General features: G+C 30.1%; 4 protein-coding genes across 7 annotated transcripts; 2 read left to right on the top strand and 2 right to left on the bottom strand.

Annotated features, from left to right (window-relative positions):
- The first annotated feature begins 215 nt into the window (after positions 1 to 215).
- LOC101503967 (protein SCO1 homolog 2, mitochondrial) lies at positions 216 to 4438 on the top strand. Of its 4 annotated transcripts, none has more exons than XM_027335422.2 (8): positions 216 to 333; positions 442 to 642; positions 871 to 1003; positions 1157 to 1232; positions 3434 to 3637; positions 3728 to 3817; positions 3965 to 4097; positions 4181 to 4438. In XM_027335422.2, exons 2-8 carry the CDS (start codon positions 563 to 565, stop codon positions 4287 to 4289), a joined length of 825 nt encoding a protein of 274 aa, XP_027191223.1. In that variant the 5' UTR covers positions 216 to 333; positions 442 to 562; the 3' UTR covers positions 4290 to 4438. The 4 variants fall into 4 exon arrangements, with proteins under 4 accessions (XP_027191223.1, XP_027191224.1, XP_073225805.1 ...); XM_027335423.2 differs by having other exon boundaries at positions 218 to 306; XM_073369704.1 differs by lacking the exon at positions 442 to 642 and having other exon boundaries at positions 220 to 408.
- A 2714-nt stretch (positions 4439 to 7152) lies between these two features.
- LOC101503641 (PLAT domain-containing protein 3) lies at positions 7153 to 8268 on the bottom strand. Its single transcript, XM_004504005.4, has 2 exons — positions 8109 to 8268; positions 7153 to 8020 (listed from the first exon to the last, which is right to left on the bottom strand). The coding sequence occupies exons 1-2, from the start codon at positions 8187 to 8189 to the stop codon at positions 7523 to 7525; spliced, it is 579 nt and encodes a 192-aa protein (XP_004504062.1). The 5' UTR covers positions 8190 to 8268; the 3' UTR covers positions 7153 to 7522.
- A 2141-nt stretch (positions 8269 to 10409) lies between these two features.
- Positions 10410 to 11483, top strand: LOC101495472 (NDR1/HIN1-like protein 13). Its single transcript, XM_004504065.4, has one exon. The coding sequence runs from the start codon at positions 10523 to 10525 to the stop codon at positions 11321 to 11323; it is 801 nt and encodes a 266-aa protein (XP_004504122.1). The 5' UTR covers positions 10410 to 10522; the 3' UTR covers positions 11324 to 11483.
- Positions 11484 to 19957: 8474 nt separating this feature from the next.
- Positions 19958 to 22680, bottom strand: LOC101503089 (probable trehalose-phosphate phosphatase J). The gene is made up of 11 exons (XM_004504003.3): positions 22392 to 22680; positions 22171 to 22311; positions 22013 to 22084; positions 21832 to 21924; positions 21657 to 21719; positions 21458 to 21559; positions 21290 to 21367; positions 21058 to 21127; positions 20697 to 20767; positions 20439 to 20531; positions 19958 to 20333 (listed from the first exon to the last, which is right to left on the bottom strand). Exons 1-11 carry the CDS (start codon positions 22632 to 22634, stop codon positions 20265 to 20267), a joined length of 1095 nt encoding a protein of 364 aa, XP_004504060.1. The 5' UTR covers positions 22635 to 22680; the 3' UTR covers positions 19958 to 20264.
- Positions 22681 to 22686: the final 6 nt, after the last annotated feature.

The raw sequence follows: 22686 nt of genomic DNA, 5'->3' as shown, positions 1-22686 counted from the left end.
TCATATATAAATTAAACTTGTGAGGATTCAATCATAACTTTATAAGTCCTATGTAAAGAAAATAACTCCATCAAAAACAAATCTTATATAGTCACAAAATTAAATATACAGCGTTTATTAGAGATATTCTTTAATAGAAAAAATTAGTTTTACTTTTTTTCTTTCTATTAATTTTTTAAAAAGTGTCTCTTTTAAATGTGCATAAACATTATGCTTATCACAATAAAAAAAAAGTCCTCCATCAAGTAAAGAAAAATCAAACCGTTCCAGTGTTGCAGAGATGAAATTGGTGACTTGCTAATGAAGGTCGGTGAGAGCGTCGGTGTCGAAAGCGTAGGAATCAATCAGATGCATTCAAATATCAAACTCAAAACTTGTTACGGAAGTTTGAGAGAACAAGCAAATAATGTATAATTATTAATTAGTTTATTGTTTTTGCAGCTGAAATAGGCGCATGTCATGGGTTTTACCTTTTGCAATTCAAACTCACACACCAAAATCAAAAACTCTTTCCACCATATTATTATTCTCACAACAACTTAGAATTTAATTACCATTAGTCATGCCTCTATCAAGATTTTTACACTTTTCATCTAAACATCGTTCCACTCGCGAAGCTCTCGCTCTTATTCTTCTTCCAAGGTTACTCTCTAAACCCTCCCCAATTATTCACTCTTTAATTTGGGGATTTTATGTTTTCCCTTTTAATTCATTCATTAATTTTTACTTCAAAACATCACAATAATACGAGAAATTCATAGATGCACCACAGGCATTTCGAATCTTGCTACATTTTGTGGTTTCACATTATTGAAAATGTAATCAGTGTGGTTTCTGAGCAGTTATTGTTTGTGTCTTTTTTTGTAATAGGCGTGTTCCTTCTAATACAACTCAATTCGTTAGCTATACAAAATCTACAAAACATGAGGAAACAAGACATGATCTTCATCCTGTATTTTCTGCACAATCGGAGTCTTCTCGCTCATGGGGAGCTTATGCTGTTGTATGTTCCCTTTTTTTTCCCTTTATCTGTTTTTCTTATTTTTATTTTTTCCATTACCATCATCAATATGCAACAAGTGTATGATTGTTTATCTTGTTTCAAGTGGATTGATTGGCTTGTAGTGTAACATTGCCACTCTTGATTTTCATGTAGTCAGCTGTTGTTTTAGGATTTGCTGGGTTTGCGGCTTTTTTTCATTATAACGATGAGAGGAGAGCTGTTCCAAAAGGTATTTCCAAATTCCAAGCTAGTGTTCTCTACTGGTCTAATTTAGATAGTATGCAGTTCAAATATTTGGTGACAAGTATTTGTTTTAATGCCGGTTGTCCTTGTTCTTCTGCATCATAAGTCAAGTTTGGTTTTATCCTTCTCTTATAATAAGAAGTAGAGAGATTCTGTAATAGAAGATTACATCACATCATAAGACAATATATGAGCCAGATATAAGATGGCTCGGTGGTATTGGGTGAGAGACATAGAGATTGTGAGGTATAAGGTTTCGAGTTCGGTCTTCACCCACAAACTTTCTAACAAATACTAACTATTAACTTTGGCTGATCAAAAAAATAAATAAGATAGAATTTGATTTGATTAATTATTATTATGTGGAGTGTTGTTATATTTAATTGTTGCTAGACATAGTTTACTTCTGAGTCCAGCTGCAATAAGATGTTCAAACTTCCAAAGTACATTATAGTTGGTTGCTGATAAGCGTCTCCAAATGAGGAGCTATATATATTCTGCTCATTTTTTCACCCAAGTTTATAATATACATTGAGTGTTGGATCATATCAATGTACCATACCTATTCAAGTCACTTTTAGTGCCATTTCATGGTTACTCACGTGAGCTTGTAAACTATATTTGGGGAGGGTTTCTGCTAAAATGCTAGACTAGACAAATGCATTCATTTAGGTGCTGTATGTATTTCTCTTAGTTCAATCCAGCTTAGTCTCTGCTTTTGATGAAACTCAAATCTCTCAAACAAATGAAGTGTTTCTATTTGGTCTCTTCATGTGTATTAAGCCAGTTCTCAGTGAGCTGTATATCTTTGATGACTATATTTAGACATTTAGTATATACCAAGAACAAAAAATCATAACTGAATATTAGGTGCATAAACTAATATGTTGCAGTTTTGCTATCAGATTCATCATATGGATCGATTTGTATAACGAATATACAAACATGAAGTGTTGCTGATATCATTAGTTGCTACTTCCTATGTGGATCCATTTTTATGTGTCTAAAATTTTACTCTTTTTTCGTGGATCTACTTATTTACAAAGTAGGCACTTGTTGAGACTCAAAATTGGAGCTAGGGGTTAGGGATGACAATTATATCGTATGGATCCACATCAGAAGTAGGGGTTAGGGAGTCAATGGGTACGCACAAAAAAAATCCAAAATGGATAAAGTAAAAATCTGCATAACGGGTAATTATGCGCAAAATTAAATGGGTATGGGTGCGGGTACAGGTACTATAGTATCCACCCGCACCGCACCCGCGCTAATATAAATATATTATTTATTTATGATATTATATTATAGTAGTATTTAGTTTAATTAATTGTTTTCTTTCATGTTTTAGCATCTATTGATATCATTGGACCACTACAATATTTATAATTGAAAGATAAACTCTTGTAAACTTTTTAAGAATTTGATTTTTATGAATAGACAAATAATTGTGACTTTATAACTAAGAGTTATGTCTTATTAATCGCGACTTCATAATTATACTTGCAACTTTCTATCAATTTTTTTTACAGATCTCGAATAATACAGCTGTAGGATTTGCAACTTCATAAAATATTACTATGGATATTTGAATGTGTATTGTAACATGTGTTCATTTGAAATGTTTTGAGTTATACAATATTTTAGTTTATAATACTTTATGATTGAATTTAAGATATTTGAATAATTTTTAAATTTAATCACAACAGTATCATTTATTTATTGATCTATTTTAAGTCTATGGGTAATGGGTATGTGTACAGGCACTTAGGTACTCAAAGGATAACAGTACGGGTAGTAAAGTTGATACTCAAGAGGGTATGGGTACGGATATGAGTATTTTTTAAAACTGCGGGTATGGGGACGGGTATTATAATACCCTACCCAAACCCTACCTATGGTCTTCCCTACTAGGGGTAGATCCGAGTTCTTTTTGTTTTATGATTTGAGTGGTATTGTACTGACTACTTAATAAATTGATCCATGACTTGCAAAAGTAAAGCATGAAGTTGAGATGATTATTTATGGAACCACTTGTGACTTCAGGGTGAATAGAACTTTTTCATTTTGTACTTCTAACTTTCCAGTTTTAGACATCAAATCTTGGTGAGTCACTTGATTTGATAATTATGATTGCATCATAAGGAGTTTTTATGTCCGCTGTCTTAATTGCTCTGTTTGTTGGATCAGGTCACCAGGGAGATAGCCGCAGTAGAAATATAGTCAGTGGACCCATAATTGGTGGTCCCTTTACACTGGTTAATACAGAGAAACAAACAGTTACCGAACGTAATTTTCTTGGTAATTGGGTCCTCCTCTACTTTGGATATACCTCATCCCCTGATATTGGGCCAGAACAAGTTCAACTTATGGCTAAGGAAATTGATATCTTAGGTTTGGCACTGCTATCTCAGTTTACTGTATTTTACTTTATAAGTTTCTTTTCCGATCAACCTTAACATTATGCATTTTATTTGGATCTAGAATCCAAGCAGAATCTTAAAATTCTACCAGTCTTTGTTACGATTGATCCTCAACGTGATACTCCCTCACAACTTCGCGCGTACCTTAAAGGTTAGATTGTCTTGGTGGCAAAATAATACCGAAACCTTTGCCTTTGTTCAATTATGTTTTATGCTCTACACTTGCCCTCTCCCTCAATGAATTTTGCCCTATTAATTTCTCTGATCTCTCTTTCCTTTTAATGTACTTGTACTGCAGAGTTTGACTCAAGAGTAATAGGATTAACTGGACCAGTTGCAGCTATTAGGCAGATGGCACAAGAATACCGTGTTTATTTTAAAAAGGTAGAAGAGGATGGTGGTGATTATCTTGTGGACAGTTCTCACAACATGTAAGTCCTTGTTCTACCATCACGTATCCTTCCCTCTGTATGGTTGCACTTAACATTGATATAAGTTATGTTAAAACAATCAGGTATTTGTTGAACCCTAACATGGAGGTTGTGAGATGCTTCGGAACCGAGTATAATGCAGAGGAGTTGTCAGAAGCAATAGGTAAAGAGATGAGCAAAAAACCCTCTTGATGCTTTAGAGTAGAAATTTTGTGCTTAAATTCATTACTGTTCTAAAAAAACCCTCTTGATGCTTTAGAGTAGAAATTTTGTGCTTAAATTCATTACTGTTCTAAGGGCCGACATTTTCAAGCTGTTGCATAACAAGAATTTATTTTCCATTTTTAAAAGTCTTGATTTTTAGTTAGTGATATCAATTCTTTCAAGAAACTAGTTTTTCGGAAATCTCAATTGTCAATTGGATGTTTTACTTGGACTAAAATATCCTCTCTTCGAACTTTTTTTATGGTAATCCATCGTAATTAAGGTCTTGAGACCTTGAATAGGCACTCCAGAATTTTCCCATAACTTAGTTTCCAAGTCAGCAGTGGGATGTCTGGTTTTGCCGTCTCTCAACTTGGCGCTCAAATAATAAAATATGGTTCTTTCTGAAAGAGAGTTATGCTACCAACTTTCCTACCAGTTAGTTGGTTTCTTTCTTCTAACTCTAGACAAGATTTGCTGTCGTCGTTGGTGGGTTGAGTTAGGCTTTGTTTGGATTGACGGTATATAATGGAATGATGTGGTGTGCTATGAAATGGCGTTCAATTGTTTGGATTTCTAAAAAATGGAGTGGCATGAAATATAATGGAATCCATTTTATCTCATACCACCCTCCCACCTTATTTTTCATTCCCCCAATTTGGAAGGTATGCAATGGTTTGGAGCATTTTAATTATATAGTGACCCATTTACCCCTATTTTTGTTTCATCTCACGTTAGCATTTCTTTGTCTTGCTGTTTACGCTTCTTCTACCGGATGTCTTTTTCTTCTTCAACCTTGTATTGTTTGTTCAGTTTATTTGTCGTTTCCTCATGTTTCAGTGGCGCTAAGCCTTATTAGTTATTATATCAATTTACAAAATTTGATTCATTATCCTATGGTGATGCGTGGTCGTTAAAACTTTCATTAAACTGAGAAAAGTTGAGTTAAAATAATAGAGGATATGGTTTCCTCACATTAACAGATACAGACCTAATCACCCTTCTGTTTTCGTCTCCACTAAGAGAACATAAACAAAGAGAACATAAACTGTAAAATTCAAGGGGCAAACTCACTACGAGCTAAGGTAAATACGTCCTAAAATCAGAATACATAAGGGGCCAATAAGCTGAAAACTTAGAATAAGGCCCAGTAGATAGAAATAATGTAGGAAATAGCTCGTCGCCCCTCAAAAAAAGTGCTGTTTTACCGGATGGTAATGGTATGTTCTTGATGTTAAATAAAGATTTAATTGCAGTTTTAGTTTCCCTATTTTTACGGATTTATGAAATTGGTCTTTCTTTTCTAAAAGTCGATAATTTTGCTCTCTCCTTCTGATTTTTTAACTAGAAAATGATGACGTGATATGCTTTAAATAACGTGAAATATGACATGACGATGTAGAATGATTAACATTCATGAAATTGAAATAAAACGCCGTAAAATCTTAGCTTTCAACTTTGAATTTTTTTCATATTTTTAATTTAACTAATGACATATGAATAAGTAATGCATCTAAATAGTTATATATTATAGAATTGTATGTGATGTCACTAAAAATATGTCATTGTTATTTTTTAGTTTAAAAATTTGAATGAGGGACAAAAATCGTTGACTTTTAAAATAGGAGGATCAATTCCGTGAATTGGTAATAATAGATGGACCAAAACTATAATTAACCCTTAAATAAAAGTATAATTGCACCATCGAAGCGTGAATCCGAAATTGTATTTTGCATATATTTGTTTTGGTTGCAAGGCATATTGGGACTGATACACGATAAATTGTGATGGAAGGCTGTTACATGCTGGAGAAAAAAATAGAGTCATCTGCGCTGGCAAAGACGATCGATACACATAATGATGAATTTGATCGATTCTCTTCAGGCAAAAAGGATAGAGAATGATTGATTAACGTCCACTTAGGAGACATTAGGCCCAATTTGCTTTATGTACAAAAGAAAAATATTTATGGGAACAATACATAGGAATTATTATTGAAAAAAATTATTTTATTTTAACTAAAAAAGTAAGTCTTTTTAAAAAATTACTAAAAAACTAAGTCTAGTATTTATTTTGAGCCTACATTTACTAAACAACATTTAAAGTAACAAGAAATATTCCTATAAGAAAACTATTTGAAGTTACTATAAAAATGAGTAAATAAACAAATTTTTATATGAAATTATAAAAGGTCAAATTAATCTTTGAATTTTATAAATTGTAAAATATATTTTTAACTAGTGAATATATTCAACAACTACTAGTGAATAATTAATCTATATACATCTACAATTACTCACACATTTGTTTTTAAGACAACAAAATTTCATTGACAATTTTGTTTTCGGAATAATGACATGCATGTAAAATTAACGCTAATGAGCCACATATTCAATTACCATGCTATAATATAATATTTTACGATAAAAATTTATTAAAAAATTATTTTGATTCAAAAACCTATTTTTCAATTTATAAAATTTAATGATTAATTTAACTTGACATTTAATTTAACAAAATTGCATATTCACTCTTATAAAAATCTTAGCTTTTGTTTGTTTCTTGATTGAAAACCATTTAAACGCACAACCAAGTTAAAGCTACATACGATAATTTTATTAAAACAAAAATGATTTAGTATGTGGTTTCGAAGACCCGCTTAATAAGTGATCATATTTATTAAAACAAAAATATTTAGTGGATAACTCTTTGGATTTGGATGTATACACCTTTGAGTAGCTCTTTTGGATTTGGATGTATACACCATGAGTCGTTACAAGAGTAAATGATATAATAAATATAATATGATATGAATAAAAAGATAGAGATAAAACAAAATATTTAATAGAAATTTAAAAAGATAGAATATATGTATATCATTACTCTTATTAAAAACTTAAAATCACCGTAGACCAAGATGGTTTATTATGATCTCTCTCTACAATCACCATAAAATCATTAAGAAGCTGCAATGTGACTCACCTTGAACCAAAACAGAGTGTCTAATATCTCCTTTTAAACATGGTATTTGTCCAGAACAATCACATCACATATTAATACATATATAGCGCCATTATTATTGAAGATTACAAAACACAAACGGGTTATTGGCCCTGAAACCCGATTCCAAATAATGATACGGTACGGAAAGAAACGCCATACCCACACATAAACACGATAAACTCACTCAACAAAAAACAACACTATCTTGAAACCATTTCTCACGCGCGTGCATTCAAAATAGAAAACTCAGATCCGATTCTTTTGGTATCACGTGGACCAGATTTGGGCCGGGCCTGATCCAAACTATAATGGCAGAGATTCCTAACGGCCCAAAGCTCATAAGGACTAGTGTCAGTAGCGAGCCACTGCTCCACCGTGAATTGCTCCTGAGCACACGATATGTGGGGCCCAGTACTAGTGACTTCCACGTAGTTACAGTACCAACCGTGATGTGGACCGTCACCGTCAGAAGTAACGTTAACGGCACAAACGGGTCCGTCTAAACAAGGTCCTCTACCGCTGAAGATATCAAGGTTACCACGCTCAAAGTAGTTGTAACCCGAACCCATTAACCCGCCCCATGAAACGAGGTTTTTAATGTAGATGTAGTAACCATACTTGTCGAATAACTTCACTCCGATCTTCGAGTCGGTTCCTCCTTTTAAAACCGAACCGGTTCGAACGTAGACCGTGTAGACGCAATCAGAATCAGGGTCCTGCATTCAGTTACAATTATATAATGTTATAAAATATGATTTCAAGACGAAGATAAGAATACCGAAAGAGAGAGATGTTGATTCTTACGGATCTAACGGTTCCGGTGAAGAAGAGCGAGAAGAGAAAGAGAAGAGCGAGAAACAGTGTCGTCGTGGTTGCCATTTGCATCAAAAGTTGATGTGAGACACAAGTACAAAGTAAGAGGCATTGATAAATAGTGCGAGGGACACATGGTTGCACGATTCGCCTCAAAGGATTTCTTAAAATAATATTTCCTTTTTTTTTCACAAATAAATAATAAATTTCCTTTCCAAATCTTTCCTAGTTCTTTTCCATAATTTTTTTAATATTTTTAACTTAGAAATCTAAAATATTACTCCTCTATCTCATTATAAATATTTGAAATTGCAAGCTTCTTTCAAAAATATTTATGGTAACTTAGTTATGCTTAGTAGATTAAAAATTATATTTTGTTAATAGATTGACATAAAATACTATATCCTAACATGTAATTAATAAAATATACGATGTTTCGAATATACTAAAATGATATTTTATATTTTACAATAAAATAATTTTTTGAAATTTAAAATAATATTTATTTATATCTAATGATTTCTCAACTATTAGAGGACACAATTAATAAAATTTATTCATATAAAAATATTTTAACTTCTTTGCTATATAATATAAGTTTATTGATGTACAAAGATTTCATTCCCAGATAAGGCTGGAAATATTTCAAGAATATATTATAATATATATCGGAACGTTACACGCTTAAATAAAATAATGTTGGTCTTTTAATAAAAAATTAATAATTATAATGTTGGTCTGACTGAATGCAAGCAGGTAAATTTAGGTCATAATAGTACATACAACGAGAGTTTAGAGTTTAGACCTTCGCTTGAGCTATGTCGGAATTATGGGCCCGACTAGGATTTCGTTATTTGAAATTGGGCCACTGTTTTACACGAGCATTGGGTATGTTGGGATATGGACAACGCACACACATGTGTGGACCAAAAACCAAACAGAAATAAAGCATCTATCACCCAATCAATTATATACATTTTCTACTTGTCACCTCCTGTCTCTACCCTTAATATATTTAAGATACTATTTTATTTTATTTTTAATTATATATAATTTTTTTTTAAATTTCGAAAATAAACGTAATTTACATTGGGAAATTTTCAAAGAAGAAATTTTTTTGAATGTTTCAAAAATTTAAAATTTTACTCAAATTTTCAAAATATAAATTTTGTTTTGACATTATTTTTTAGAAATTTTCTATTTCATAAATATCATATTTTAGAATTTTTTACTTTTATATATAATAAAAGGAGTAAAATAGTCTTTTCAGTGTATTGAAGTCCTGAGAGGTTTAGATGTTAGGGTGACAAGTAGAAAATTTCAATTATATTTTCTTGGAATTTTTTTGCCGGGTTGGTTTGTATTCTTTTTCATTTCTAAATTATTTATGTCAAGTTTTTTTTTTCCTGACGGATTCATTTCTCAACAATTTCTCCATCCGTATAGTTTTGTATGTCTTGCTATATTGCAATTTGCATGATCAATAACACAGCAATTCACCACTGAATTAATACTTGTTAATATAGAGATTTTTTGTTTTGTTATACATAATAAATATTATCATAATTATTTTATACAGTTGCGAATTAATCATAATTAGAAAATTGGATTTTCTACCCTACAAATGAACTTATACATCTATTTAAATATTTTATCCTTTAACTTAATAAAATACCTTTAAATATACTGTAAAAACTAAAACAAATTAAAAAAACAAAAAAAAAATTTCTTTCAAATTCTCTTACGGGAACGAAGTTTCTAGTTATCATTTTTTAATATTAAAAAAATTTATTTTCAATACAACATCACTTCTAATTATTTTTAAAATTTTCAATACAACATCTAGAAAAAAAAGAACTGGCCGTCACACTAAAAATCACTTTTTTTTTTAAATTAATCAATTATAAAAATGATTTTTTTAAGTAACTATTAAAAACAACTTTTTATTTTAAAGAATTTTTAAATTATTTTTAGAATATCATTTTTTTTGAAAAGCTATAAACAAAATGATAATTTTTGAAAATGATTATTCTTTAAAAAAAAATATTATTTTACGAATAAAACTATAACAAATGCAACCATAGTTTTGTTGCCGCAATTGTTATGACAATAACACTAAAGCACAAAATGGACAAAATTGTTTATACAAACATATATACTAATAATAGAGGACTTAATTAAGAAAAAGGAATTATGTGAATAAATGTTAATTGACAATCTCAAATTAGGTTATTATGATAAGATAAATAACCCCATGATGAGTTGTGTGTTAATTTCCAAGCTGTCAGGACCTTAATATCCCATTCAAACCTCTAAAACTAATTCCCATTCCCATCCATGCATTCGTTGGAGTTGAAGCTGCGTCAATCACACTACGCGTGCACGTAGCCAATTCCACGATTGTCATGGAAGGCCAGGCCCCACCACAAAACAACAACGGCACCACCACCGTCGCCGCCTTCGACGACGCACCACCATCGCCGTTGCCAATACCTCCAGGCCGAGCCAACCATGACAACATGTACATAGTTCAATTCCCCAAAGATCAAATCTACCGTGTTCCTCCACGTGAGAATGCATTGATCGTTGAACGATACCGCAAACCAAGAAACACTAACGACAAAAACGGTGGAAGAGGTTGTTGTTGTCGTTGTCCTCGTGTTTTGCTCACCATTGCTCTTATCCTCTTTGCAATCATTGCCGTTGTTGGAATCACGTTAGCCACTTTGTTCTTTATTTTCAACCCAACGGGCCCCACATTTTCTATTACACATTTTGACGTCAAAAATATTTCTAGGCCCCCACATTATGAAATTTCTTTAAGGGCTAAAAATCCTAACGAAAAATTGGGAATTACTTACGAAAATTCCGAGGTTAACATGCTTTTTGAGGGTACTAAGGTTGCAGCGGGAAAATTTCCCATGTTGTTGGAACAAAGACGAGATGCTTCGACAATGTTTAAGGTTGATGTAATGGGAATGAATAGAGCATTGCCCAAGAAAATGGCAAAGTCTATGGGTGATGCAAAATCAAACACACCGTTGACTTTTGATTTGGATATGAGACTTTGGATAAGGATCACGGCTGCGGAACTTAACACGTGGGTTATGAAGTCTAATGTTGTGTGTAGGTTTGAGGTTAACGATCTTGGGAGCGACCCACGAATTTTGTCACAACAATGTGATACAAATTTCAGACAATATTGATGGGTTTATTAGGATATATGGGGTATGGGATCAATATGTTAATGTTCAACAAGTTATATTTGATGATGATGGAAACATATATACATGCATGCATATATGGTTGCAACATCAATTAAACTTTAAATTGATCATTCCTTTTGATCTTAATTATTCTCTTTTACTTGGATTTTACTAACTGCTCATATTATATTTTAAAATGTGTTAATCTCTATATGACTTACAGATCCTACAAGTAGTTGCCTTTTTTCATTTTAAATGTGCAAATAAAAATTAATTACTCAAAGTTTTTTTGTTGGGGCAATACAGTAGAGAGAGTAGAATTGGTGAAGGGGGTTCGGAATTTAGGATATAGAATGTGGTGATGATTAGAGGGGGTTAGGCAAGATGCAACATTGAGTTAATAACGAGGAAAATTATTGATGTATAAAGTTTTGGGAAGGGGATTAACATGAGAGATCGTGTATACACACACCAATTAAGAATTTGGGAATGACGAGAGGAGAGGTAGGAGAGAAATGTCTATAGAAACACATTTTCTACATGTTTTTAGGCACCAAACAAATACACAGAAAATTATAAAACTAGTATTTGAGATCATACACAGATCCAGAAATCGACCAAACCAATGGCAAAACAATTATTTATAAATATTGTATAAAATTTCTATGTAATATATATATATATATATATATATATATATATATTTTAAAAATTTAATGTGTATATCATAATTTAGATTTTTGTATATACATTTTTAGAAATAATATCACGTTACATTTAAATGGAGAGATTAAAAATTGTATTTTTATTTTACCTTGACTAAAATTTTTATAAAAATTTTATAAGGAAAATAAATAATAATTAACATATATAATAATGATAAAAAAAATTAATTATAATTTTAGTCCTCGTATATTTACCAATACACGTAATCGGTCTCCATATTTTTTAATTTGATAATTTTTTTGGTTTCTTTTTTTATTTTATTTTTTAATTAAAAAATAAAATTGTGATATGACATGATTAAAATGATGTGGCATATTAATAGATTATGCTAGATGAATAACACACAAGAAAGTATAATAAAATTCTCTAAAAATATTATTTTTAAATTATGAAATTATATAATTTTAGAATTAAATTAATAATATCTAAATAATTAATGTATTTAGGTGGTTCTACATATCATAATATTTTATATCTTGGTATTTTAATTATTTTACATTATTATTTTAAGAAAAAAAAATTGATAGAGGGACCACTTTCATGTAATTTCAATTTTTTTTGGTTAAGCTTAATAAAAATTATAATATAAGTATAAAAACTGTGTTGCGGCCACCCCTTGTGTCGGTCCTTGCTCGAGACATTAGGTTGTTGGAGCATCTACAACAGGAAACGGGAGTGAAAATGAGTTCGTCCGTCAGCGTGTAGTTACTTAACTTTCAGTTTTTTGTGGGTTTACCGTTGGAGTTGTGCCAATGTGTCTACTGTCAGAAAGGAACGGTGCTTCACATCCGTTATTTTTTTTTCTATCTACTTTCACAATTTAATAATAATATAATTATAACCACTACCTTTTATTAATTTATAGCCGTTAACTTCTTTTTAATTTATTAAATAATAATAATTTTGTAACCATTAGCTTTTTTTTAGTTAATATACCACCGTTAACCTTTTTTTTCTCCTTTAATTACGATTGATAGCTCATTAATAGAAACAATTTGTTACTCATACTTTTTCTTCACAATTTTTGTTACAGAAGTTTATTAAAGTTTTTATTAACGTACTTTTTTTATTTATTTTCCCATTTAAATTAATATTTTAAGTTATAATAAAATTAAATATTAATGTATAAATTAAAGTAATGGAATATAATATGATTTTTTAAAAGTTCAACCGTAAAAAATGAATGAGTTGATTTAGAGTGATGTAGCATAGTAGAACTTGAATCATTGGAGTAGAAAATGAGTGAATTGCTTCAAGATGATGTGGCATAGTGGACTTCATCTAAAGAACCCATATTGAATTCACAGTTGGAGATACTCTTATTATTCCTGCAAAGTTTATCATGAGTCAAATAGAAGAAAGATAAGATGTGTATAACGAATACAAGAAGTGGTTTAACGTAAAGACAATTACTAAAATGTGAGTGTCTGTCCCAATTACAAACTTATTGTAGTATGCGAAAATCATAACCATGAGATGATGATATTTAGCAAGTTATATTTGTGCGGATCGTTTATTTGTAGACGAAAGAGAACTTATCAATTAAATAACGAAAGGAATATTGTCCTCCTAATAAATATTCTAATACTTAGAAAAAAATGTGTGTTAATCTGATTACTATGAAACAAATGTATAATGCACAACACAAATACAAAGTGTTTATATATAAGGGACAAAAATAAAAAAATGCAACATCTCATTAAATATTTGGTTGATGATAGCTATGTCAACAAATATAAAATAATTGGTTATTATGAGATAATCTGAGATATTTTTTAGGTCTATCAGATTCCATTAAATTGTTTAAATTTTTTTTTAAGTGCTTCTAATAGATTCAACATATGCCACTTACCACTGCTTGAGTTTATCGATGTCAATTTTATTGAAAACATATTTAGTTGTATTTGCTTATATAGAGTTTAAAAAGGAAGATAATGTTAATTGAACTTTAGAGATGTGTCGTGATTTCTTTAAATCTCATGATAATTTGGCAAAGATAATTGCGATTTACTAATGATAATTTGACGAAGATAATTGTGACCGATAAAGACAATATATTGATGACTGAGTTGTTAGAGTTTTGTCAAACATTACTCCTCTATTATATCGGTGTCACATTTCGAAGTATATAAGAACTAAATATAAGGTGATATCAAAGTGAAAACCGTCAAATATAAGAAGACAAATGTTTAAAGGTCAAAGCAAAAGAAGTAGTGTGTTGCACGGGTATAATTTAAAATATTTATTTTAATGTGATTTTTTTTTTTGAAATGTAATATTTTACGTTCTATAAATATATCAATTTGATTTGAAAAAAAGTATCAATATTTGTAAATTTTCATGTTTATAATAAGATTAATTGACTGTATAAAAAAAGGAATAAATAAAATTAAAATTAAAAAAAATTATAATAAAATATGAGTGCCTCTCACTCTAAAAAATATTGAAACTTTTTTTAAATTGATTTGTTTTGACAATAGTATATATATATATAGATATGTTAAAGACTTGTGATGATTGTTGAACGTTGCAAATGGCCTTTATTGCATGTGAAATAAGCATCAATAATCAAGTTTAGAGAATCATGTTGAAAGTTGTTTTTCTTTTTAGAGATAACTGAGGAAGTAGATATATATATCTTCAATTTATATATATATGTGTTCTATAATAATTTATTATTAAATGTGTACACCAAAATGTAATTTTTGATGTTGAATCTTTACTATATATCCATAGTCAAATGTTCTTTATGAGAAATGTGAAACAATGATTCTAGATGCTTTTAGGATGAGAAAAAAATTAAGAACAAATAAAATAGAACCGAACTCCAAAGTACAATAGCAACTCTTCATCCAAGAGTTGTTAAAAAAAAAAACAAAAAATTGTGCAAATTGGTACCATAACAGCAATCTTAAACTTCTAATCCAAAATGTGAGCCTTGAGTGCAAAAGATGTTGTTTTTATGCCTTGTTTGACTCCCTAATCCAACAACATATATGTATATTTTGGTACAACGGATGTGAAAGACATGAAAGGTTAAAGTAAAAAATAAGTGGTGTTGGTTATTTGGAATGAAAAGAGGTGTAAATATAACACTGATATTGGAAATATTAAATAAAAAACTATACATGTTAAGTTGAAGGTGACTTACAATAGGAAACCAATATAGAAAATGATGAGTAAAGAGAAACATTTATTTTATTATATTACTAACTTTAATATTTTTGTAATCCATTAAATTTTTGTCCATAATGTATGTACTTTGTCAAAATAATAATAAATTAAAAAAAGTATTTTAATATTTAACTATAACAACTAAAAATACTAATGAATTGACATAATTACATAATTTTTAAAGTGAGTATTTAAGAGTCTATTTTAATATTAGAACAGATTCCTTTCAAACGAAGATAAACATATGTTGTGCCATTTTTCTAAAGTTCCTCAATTATGTGTGGAGACTTTTGGGACCCTAAGAGGAGAAGGAATTAATCCCCCTTTATTTTTTGTAGCTGTTAAGTCGAAGAAGGTCCTGTCTCTACACAACATTGGCTTTAGCTTACAAGGTCCAATCTCTAAAACCTTACTAATTACTTATAAACACTTTTGACCCAAAAAATACTTTAACTTCTCGATTTTATCGAATACGAGATTTGGCATTCTTCAACATTGAACACTTTTGTGAAATATTATTATTCATATAAAGTCAGTCATGTGATCATAGTGTTGTCAAATATTCAATGGAAAAGTTTGCTTTGATTCATAAAAAAGTAAATTATTAAACAGAAAAGTTAATACACTTATTTTGGACACAAAATAATTGGAAGCAGAACTGAATACAATAGTTTTTGTAAAAGTATAAAAAAAAAAAAAAAAGGAATAAAGATTCAAAGTGAAGTGGTATTGGTTCTTGTTCTCAAACACATGCGATAGAAGACATAAACATTGGCAGTACATGACTACACCACCCCTTGTGGCACATTCTGAATCACTCCTCCAATATTTTCTCACATACTATTCAGAGAGTGTTTTCAGATCATGAATAGGCATAACTGCTCTGAACAGAACACCATTATTTCTTTGCTCCCCAATAACAGGGCATCTTAGAGTCACATGGAAACCCATGTGGCTAACAACTTCACCATATCCAACAACTCCAATGTTCAACCTATAATATATTCTTAGAATCTTAATATAATATTATAATCCATACTCTTATATTACAATTCAAAATTAAAATTAAATATGTTAATTTTTGAAATTTCTTTTTTATTTAAAAAAAAAAAATAGGCAAGTTAAATGGTATTCATAAGACAAAATCCAACAGCATTGTTCTGTGGGCTCGACCCTCAATGCGGGGACCGATTCTTAAAAGAAGGACACGTGTAATAATATTGATCTATTGTTGGTGTGAACCATACACGTGTACTTAAGGACCATCACTCACTAGCATAGTTTCTGACACCATGCTAAGACAAGAGTCTCAATTTCTCCATGCTGCTTTATTATGAGCTCAGTCACTGCGTGTGATCTAGATTCACATTCATATACATTGGTCATATAATATCATTCTCATTGCATATGATCCACTCCTTCAGTTTATGCCTTCAATAATTAATATAGTACTGCTTTTGCTTTAATTAATTTTTTTTAATTGTAATTTTAACCTCCAAGGTTGGGGTTGGTGGGAGCAAGAGGGCATAATGGGTGACCAAAGGTGAAACTTATACTTTAACTCTTTAAGTACCTCAAATTAATACTTCATATTATATTATCCTCTCCATAAGTTAATAAAAGTAATAGTTATATACTAAAAGAGTAACAAGATGGAGATTAATAATTAAAAATAAAGAAGACAATTGGGAGATAAATGGTATTCAACTTTTCCCTCTCGATCGCCAATAATTGAAACTTTGAGAAACTTTGTTTATTTAAACTTAGACATCAATCATAGATAGATAACTCTGGTGGACTCCTTCTTTCCACGTCCGACACAAATTAACAGCTGAGAGGGTTGTCAAATTAAGGTTGGACCTATGTTGATGTCTCCATCTAACTGTTCCAAATATCTATGTTTATTCCTCCCATCAAACATCTCCTTTTGGAGTGGATTCCAACTCTTCTTTCAACAATTATAGATTCCCAAGTTCAATGTTAACTTTCATTTTCTTATGGTGTTCGATCATAAATCGAGTAACTCATGATATTCAATAAATTTTGATTTAAATAATGATATTATTTTATAATTTTAATTTAGTGTAATTTATGACCAAATAAATTTTGATTCAAATAATAATACTATTTTATAATTTTGATTTAGTGTGACTCAGTTTTACATAACAAACTCGTAAAATATTATTGATATTTAAAATATTAATAACGTTTATCTAAAAAATATTATTGTATATGATTCAAAATGTATACTAAACATATCAACTTTTTAATACATTATTATTTATATTTTATGAAAAAATATTAATAGATTCATCACTTTTAAACACATTTTTAGATTATCTTTTCTCTTATGTGTAAATCTAGATTAACATATTTTGAGTAAACATACAAAAACATTAACCTTTTTCGTCTATCCTCCTTACAAAATAAAAAGAGAAATTGGTTTCTTCGAACTTAAGCACACGTTATTCCACCAGTCCCTATTCTTCTTTTCTGAACTTTGTTATATGTTAAAAAATCACAGAATCTAAGCCATAACCTTATTGTATAGCTTTTCTGCATGTTTCTTGTTTCAATAACACGGGCACAGCTTTTTCCATGTGTACAATATCTGTGGTCGTTTCACATGATTTGTGATTGTTTTTATTTTTATATAAGAGTCTGCCATTTCTTATTGTATATTGTGCCACCTCACAAATCTACTAAAACAAAGCATGCATAAGGTTCATAAAATAGTACTGGACACCAAAGTGTATAATGGAATTCTCCCAAACCTTTCTTTTATAGAAAAAAATAAATAAATGGATCTAGCATTGGTTTCTGTTTTCAATATGAAAAATGAAACACCTTTTCTATACATGGGACAGAGGATACCTTCTTTCTTATTTTATATCACCAAACTGCATGTGATGAGAGAACTCAATTTTCAAACCTAGCTAGAATCTATATAAATAATAGTACAAATATTTGATCTAAAACCAGTCTAAGACAAATGACTGTCACATTATGGAAAATGCAGTTAATGCAACATTGTTGTGATCAACTTCAATTTTATTGTTGCAAACTGCAATTTAAAATTATTAAAATCAATCAATTTCTAAATATTTTGTATAAAAATATCTTGTTTCACTAATTATTTGTTACTGATCTAGAATCACAAAAGATTGTGTTTCCCCAACAGATTGAATGAACCTGATCTCTCAAATAAAGTCCTTAATTAAATCTGTGTCACTTAACATAATATTTAAGGCTATAATAAAAGTGTTTGAATTTTGAGTAGCAGGCTATTTTTAGTCCCATCTCTAAGGCCTATATGGTTATTTGTGAGTTGAATTTATGGTAATGTACAGATCCAAATTAAACCAATTTCCAATATATACTCTATAAGGAGTACAGAAATGTCAGTTTACTGCATGACAGAGCTAAAGCTACTTGTGGTGTCACTGGAATGGGCAAAGAAGCATTGATGTGAACATTGAATAATGACATATAACACAAAGTGTTTGAGTTATTTTGAGCACCAATAAAGTTTAGACCACAACTGCATAACTTTTGAGTCAGCTTCAGATATAAGATAGAAATATTCTATTATAAGGGGACCCCTCTTACTCTTATTATTACCTGAATCTCCCAAGTATCCAATCATTGATGGTTACGATGATATTATCTACACATTAAGGATATCTTACTCAGATATATATATAGGAACTCCGTTTTTCCTTCTATTGCATGATCAATACAACTTCTTCTTACTTACTTGTATGCACGTGTGACAAGTGGTCCTAAGTTTGACACAAGTGAATTATTTGTAGCCTTCTAGGGGTAGGTGGGAGATTATTATTTTCTTTTTGACATGGCTATATACATTTACATTGCTTTGCTGCCTTATTCAATGAATCAAATCAGATAAGTATAAATTATATAATCAATTGTTACCTAAATTAATAACGTTCACTAGTGTTGCTCTAATCTTTCACCTAAACCAAATTTATAGCAAAGATTCCTAAAAGGAAAACAATAATTGTGACTAAATCAAGAGTTTACTTACAATGAGCATTATGGATTTAATAACAAAGAGCAATTTCAATCGATTTAAATTTTGATTGAAATAATCATTAATTAGATTTTATTTACTTTCAATCAAATTTTGTATTAGTAGATTTTTTTTTTTCCGAGAAGTTGAGGATAAAATTATTTAAACAATCCATTTCATTGTATTTTATTTTCTTTTAAATAATAGCAATTTATATGATAGATGTAGAACAAAGTAATCAATTAATTAGCCTCGCGTGATTAAATTAAATGAGTTTCAATTATAGATGAAACACTTAGACAAAATATCTAAATTCCAATTCTAATTGGAACAATTTGTAGGTACACATTACTTAAAAAGATGTGAATGAAGTGATTAGTGCTTTCACTTCATGGTCTCAAAAGACCAAAAGACTTGTAATCTAGTATCACTTCATGCACTTAAATTCAAGATGTCGTAATCCGTTAATTAGTTATTGAGAACGAAAGTACTCGCCATTAAGCAATGGATTATCATTATCAACATTTGTCTCTCATTATTTCATACCTTGTGATTGGTTATTTTATTTATTATGGTACTTATAGACGGTATTTTCAATGTTATCTTGACCACAAAACAACAAACAAATCAAATTCGTACGAGCATGCAATTATTTAAAACTAGATTGTCAAACCATACTAAGTAATAACCATGTCACGACAGAATTAAACATTTCTTTTGATAAGTAACTTATAATATATTTAATCATATTGGAAGAGCACAAATTTAATCCATTCAGAATTACATTACATCTGATCATGGTACATACATATACTTTTCCCCGTACTAATTACATCAATGTAGACAATCGAGCTTCAAATTGAGAAAGACACTTTTGTCTTTCTTTCTCTTTTTTTCATACATTTTAGCTCTTAATTTCTTCTAATCTAAACAAAACATAGTAGAGAAAAAAAAGGTCGTCATGTATTTTATGTCCGTAGATAGGGATGTACAATGTCTTGTTTTCATTTACACCCGGGAACGTGATCGTGGAGTTACTTTTTTCCACACCACCAAACGTTGAAGGAATTCCATAACCTGTATTGTATAAAATTAAATAAATCAATCAATCAAATATTTTATTTAAAAAAAAATCTATTTAAAGCATATGATATGATGGTAAAAAATCGAAATTATGCTTGCCTCATTGGGTTCTTGTAAAGAGTATGATGCAGTAGTTTCCTTTGGAAATTTAGAGACCAAAATTCCAAAACCTTGTCCTCTGTCACTTAATTTCTGTTTATGATAAAAACATTTTAAAACAACTAGTTAGCTCAAATAAATTATCTCAAATAGTCAACAAACAATTAAACACACTTGATTTTTAAATTAATTAAGCATTATTCATTTAGGGAAATAAAAATTGGGGGAAAAAAACAAATAATTAAGATCATTGGATACCTTGAATGCATCTTCATCGGTTTTATCATCACCAATATATACAGGAAATACATCGTTACAGTTGGCAAATCCTGTTGAAAACGATTTATTAGTTAGATATTGATGGACAAATTAAAAAATTAGTAGCATAATTATAAAATAATCTTCAATTAGTAAATTAATCCCACGAGGTATAGGTGTCGTTCTCTTAATTCTTTGTAATGGTCAAACACTTGGAAGAATTATCCAACGAATCACCTTGAGCAGTAGCTTATTTATAATTTTGTGCAATTATTAAATGTTAAATGAAATAAATGTATTACATGTATGATTGTGACAAAGGAAGAAGCAAATAAAATGAAAGATTATAAAATGAACTCACCAAGTGTCTCTAACAAAAATTCCAAGGCTTTCCCCTTGTCCCATTTAATAGAGGGACGAATCTCCAATACCTGTATTAAACAATTGTGATATTGAAAGTGAGACATCTCTTATTTCTTATTCTTAATTCATGTCATTGTCATCTTTTAACTAATTAAATCACACCCCACCATATAACAAAGTAAAAAAAAATAAAATCAAGAAAATTAATTAATACAAATTCTATGACCCACCTTTCTTCCATGGGTAAGATGAAGTTTCGGGTATTCTTTTAACACAGATTTCACTTGCTGTGCTAATTCAATCCATCTCTGTGTATTGTAAATTTTTTAGTTAGGACTCTTTCACTAATGGATCAATAAATAACACTGATTAATTGTTTTAAACTTATATTATTATACCTTTTCATCAACACAGCGAAAATGAACAGAGGCGCAAAATTTGTGATTCTCGACTATGACACCAGGAGTTGATTTTGTTTTCTCAACTAATTTTTGGTATACCTGAAAATTGATCACAAAGTTAAAAATAAAAATGTTGGTTATTTTTTTATTATTAATTTATTAAAATAAAAATATATAGTGTATGAGTGTGACTAACCTCATTTATCATAGGAACAAATTCTCTGGCAGGTTGAAAAAGAAGTGCCTCTGCTTTGTTATTCTACAAAACATAACAAATGTTAATTTTTTTTTATTTTTAATATAATTTATTGCGTTATTAATTCAACTGCACTATATAGGTAATAAAACTACAATAGAGCTAGTTCACTCACTTTGTTGTATTTGGACTCTTTTGTTGGCCCTTTAATATCCATACCATGGCTTCCAGCATAATATAGCTCAGCCAAGCGAATGAAATTGTAAACCTGATTGTTTGAAAATAAATAAAAACTAATTAAATATTTCTTCTTAAAAATAAAAAGGGTAGAATTGAAATGAAATTTGAAAGCTTACTTTGTCTATGCATCTTCCAGTAACAATTGCAGTAGGAAAACACCTTGCAAGCTTCCTCACTGTTTTCCTCATCTGATAATAATAAAAATAAATTGTTAGAATTGAATTGAAACATGATTTAGAAAGATGAAAAAATATACTTAAAAAGATTAACTAACCGATTCCGACATGAAAGCACGGTCAGGGTCATCAACAATAGGAGACAAAGTACCATCATAGTCCAAAAACATGACAATTTGTTTTCCCTTTGATGCATCCTTAATTTGTTCAAACATGTCTAATGCTGATGGGTGCCGAAGCTGTTCCAAAAAAAAAAAGTAAAAAATTGAGATCCAGTATTTGTATGAAAGAGAGAGACAGAGTTATGAATGATGCTCACAATCCAAGAGTTGTATTCTTCAGCGAAAGAAGGTGTTGATTTAACATGAGTTGGAGAAGAAGCTCTCATAGAATCAATACATGTATTGATTCTCTGTCCAGCGTTGATTTCAAGGTTCTTCAAAATTCTCCTTCTTGGAATAGGAATGTAACCAGCGGGTGGTGCGGGTGGCTTTTGTGTCATTGTAATAGCAGCGTTGATTCCTGATTTGGTTTCAGAGACTACGACATTCTGCTGAGTCATGTTAGAATGTGAAGGAAATAAGAACCTTAAGTTAGTTAGAAGTAGACACTAG

The sequence above is a fragment of the Cicer arietinum genome, chromosome 6 (assembly GCF_000331145.2).
Source record: "Cicer arietinum cultivar CDC Frontier isolate Library 1 chromosome 6, Cicar.CDCFrontier_v2.0, whole genome shotgun sequence".
Classification (NCBI taxonomy): Eukaryota; Viridiplantae; Streptophyta; class Magnoliopsida; order Fabales; family Fabaceae; genus Cicer; species Cicer arietinum.
This window is presented reverse-complemented; position numbering and strand designations above follow the sequence as displayed.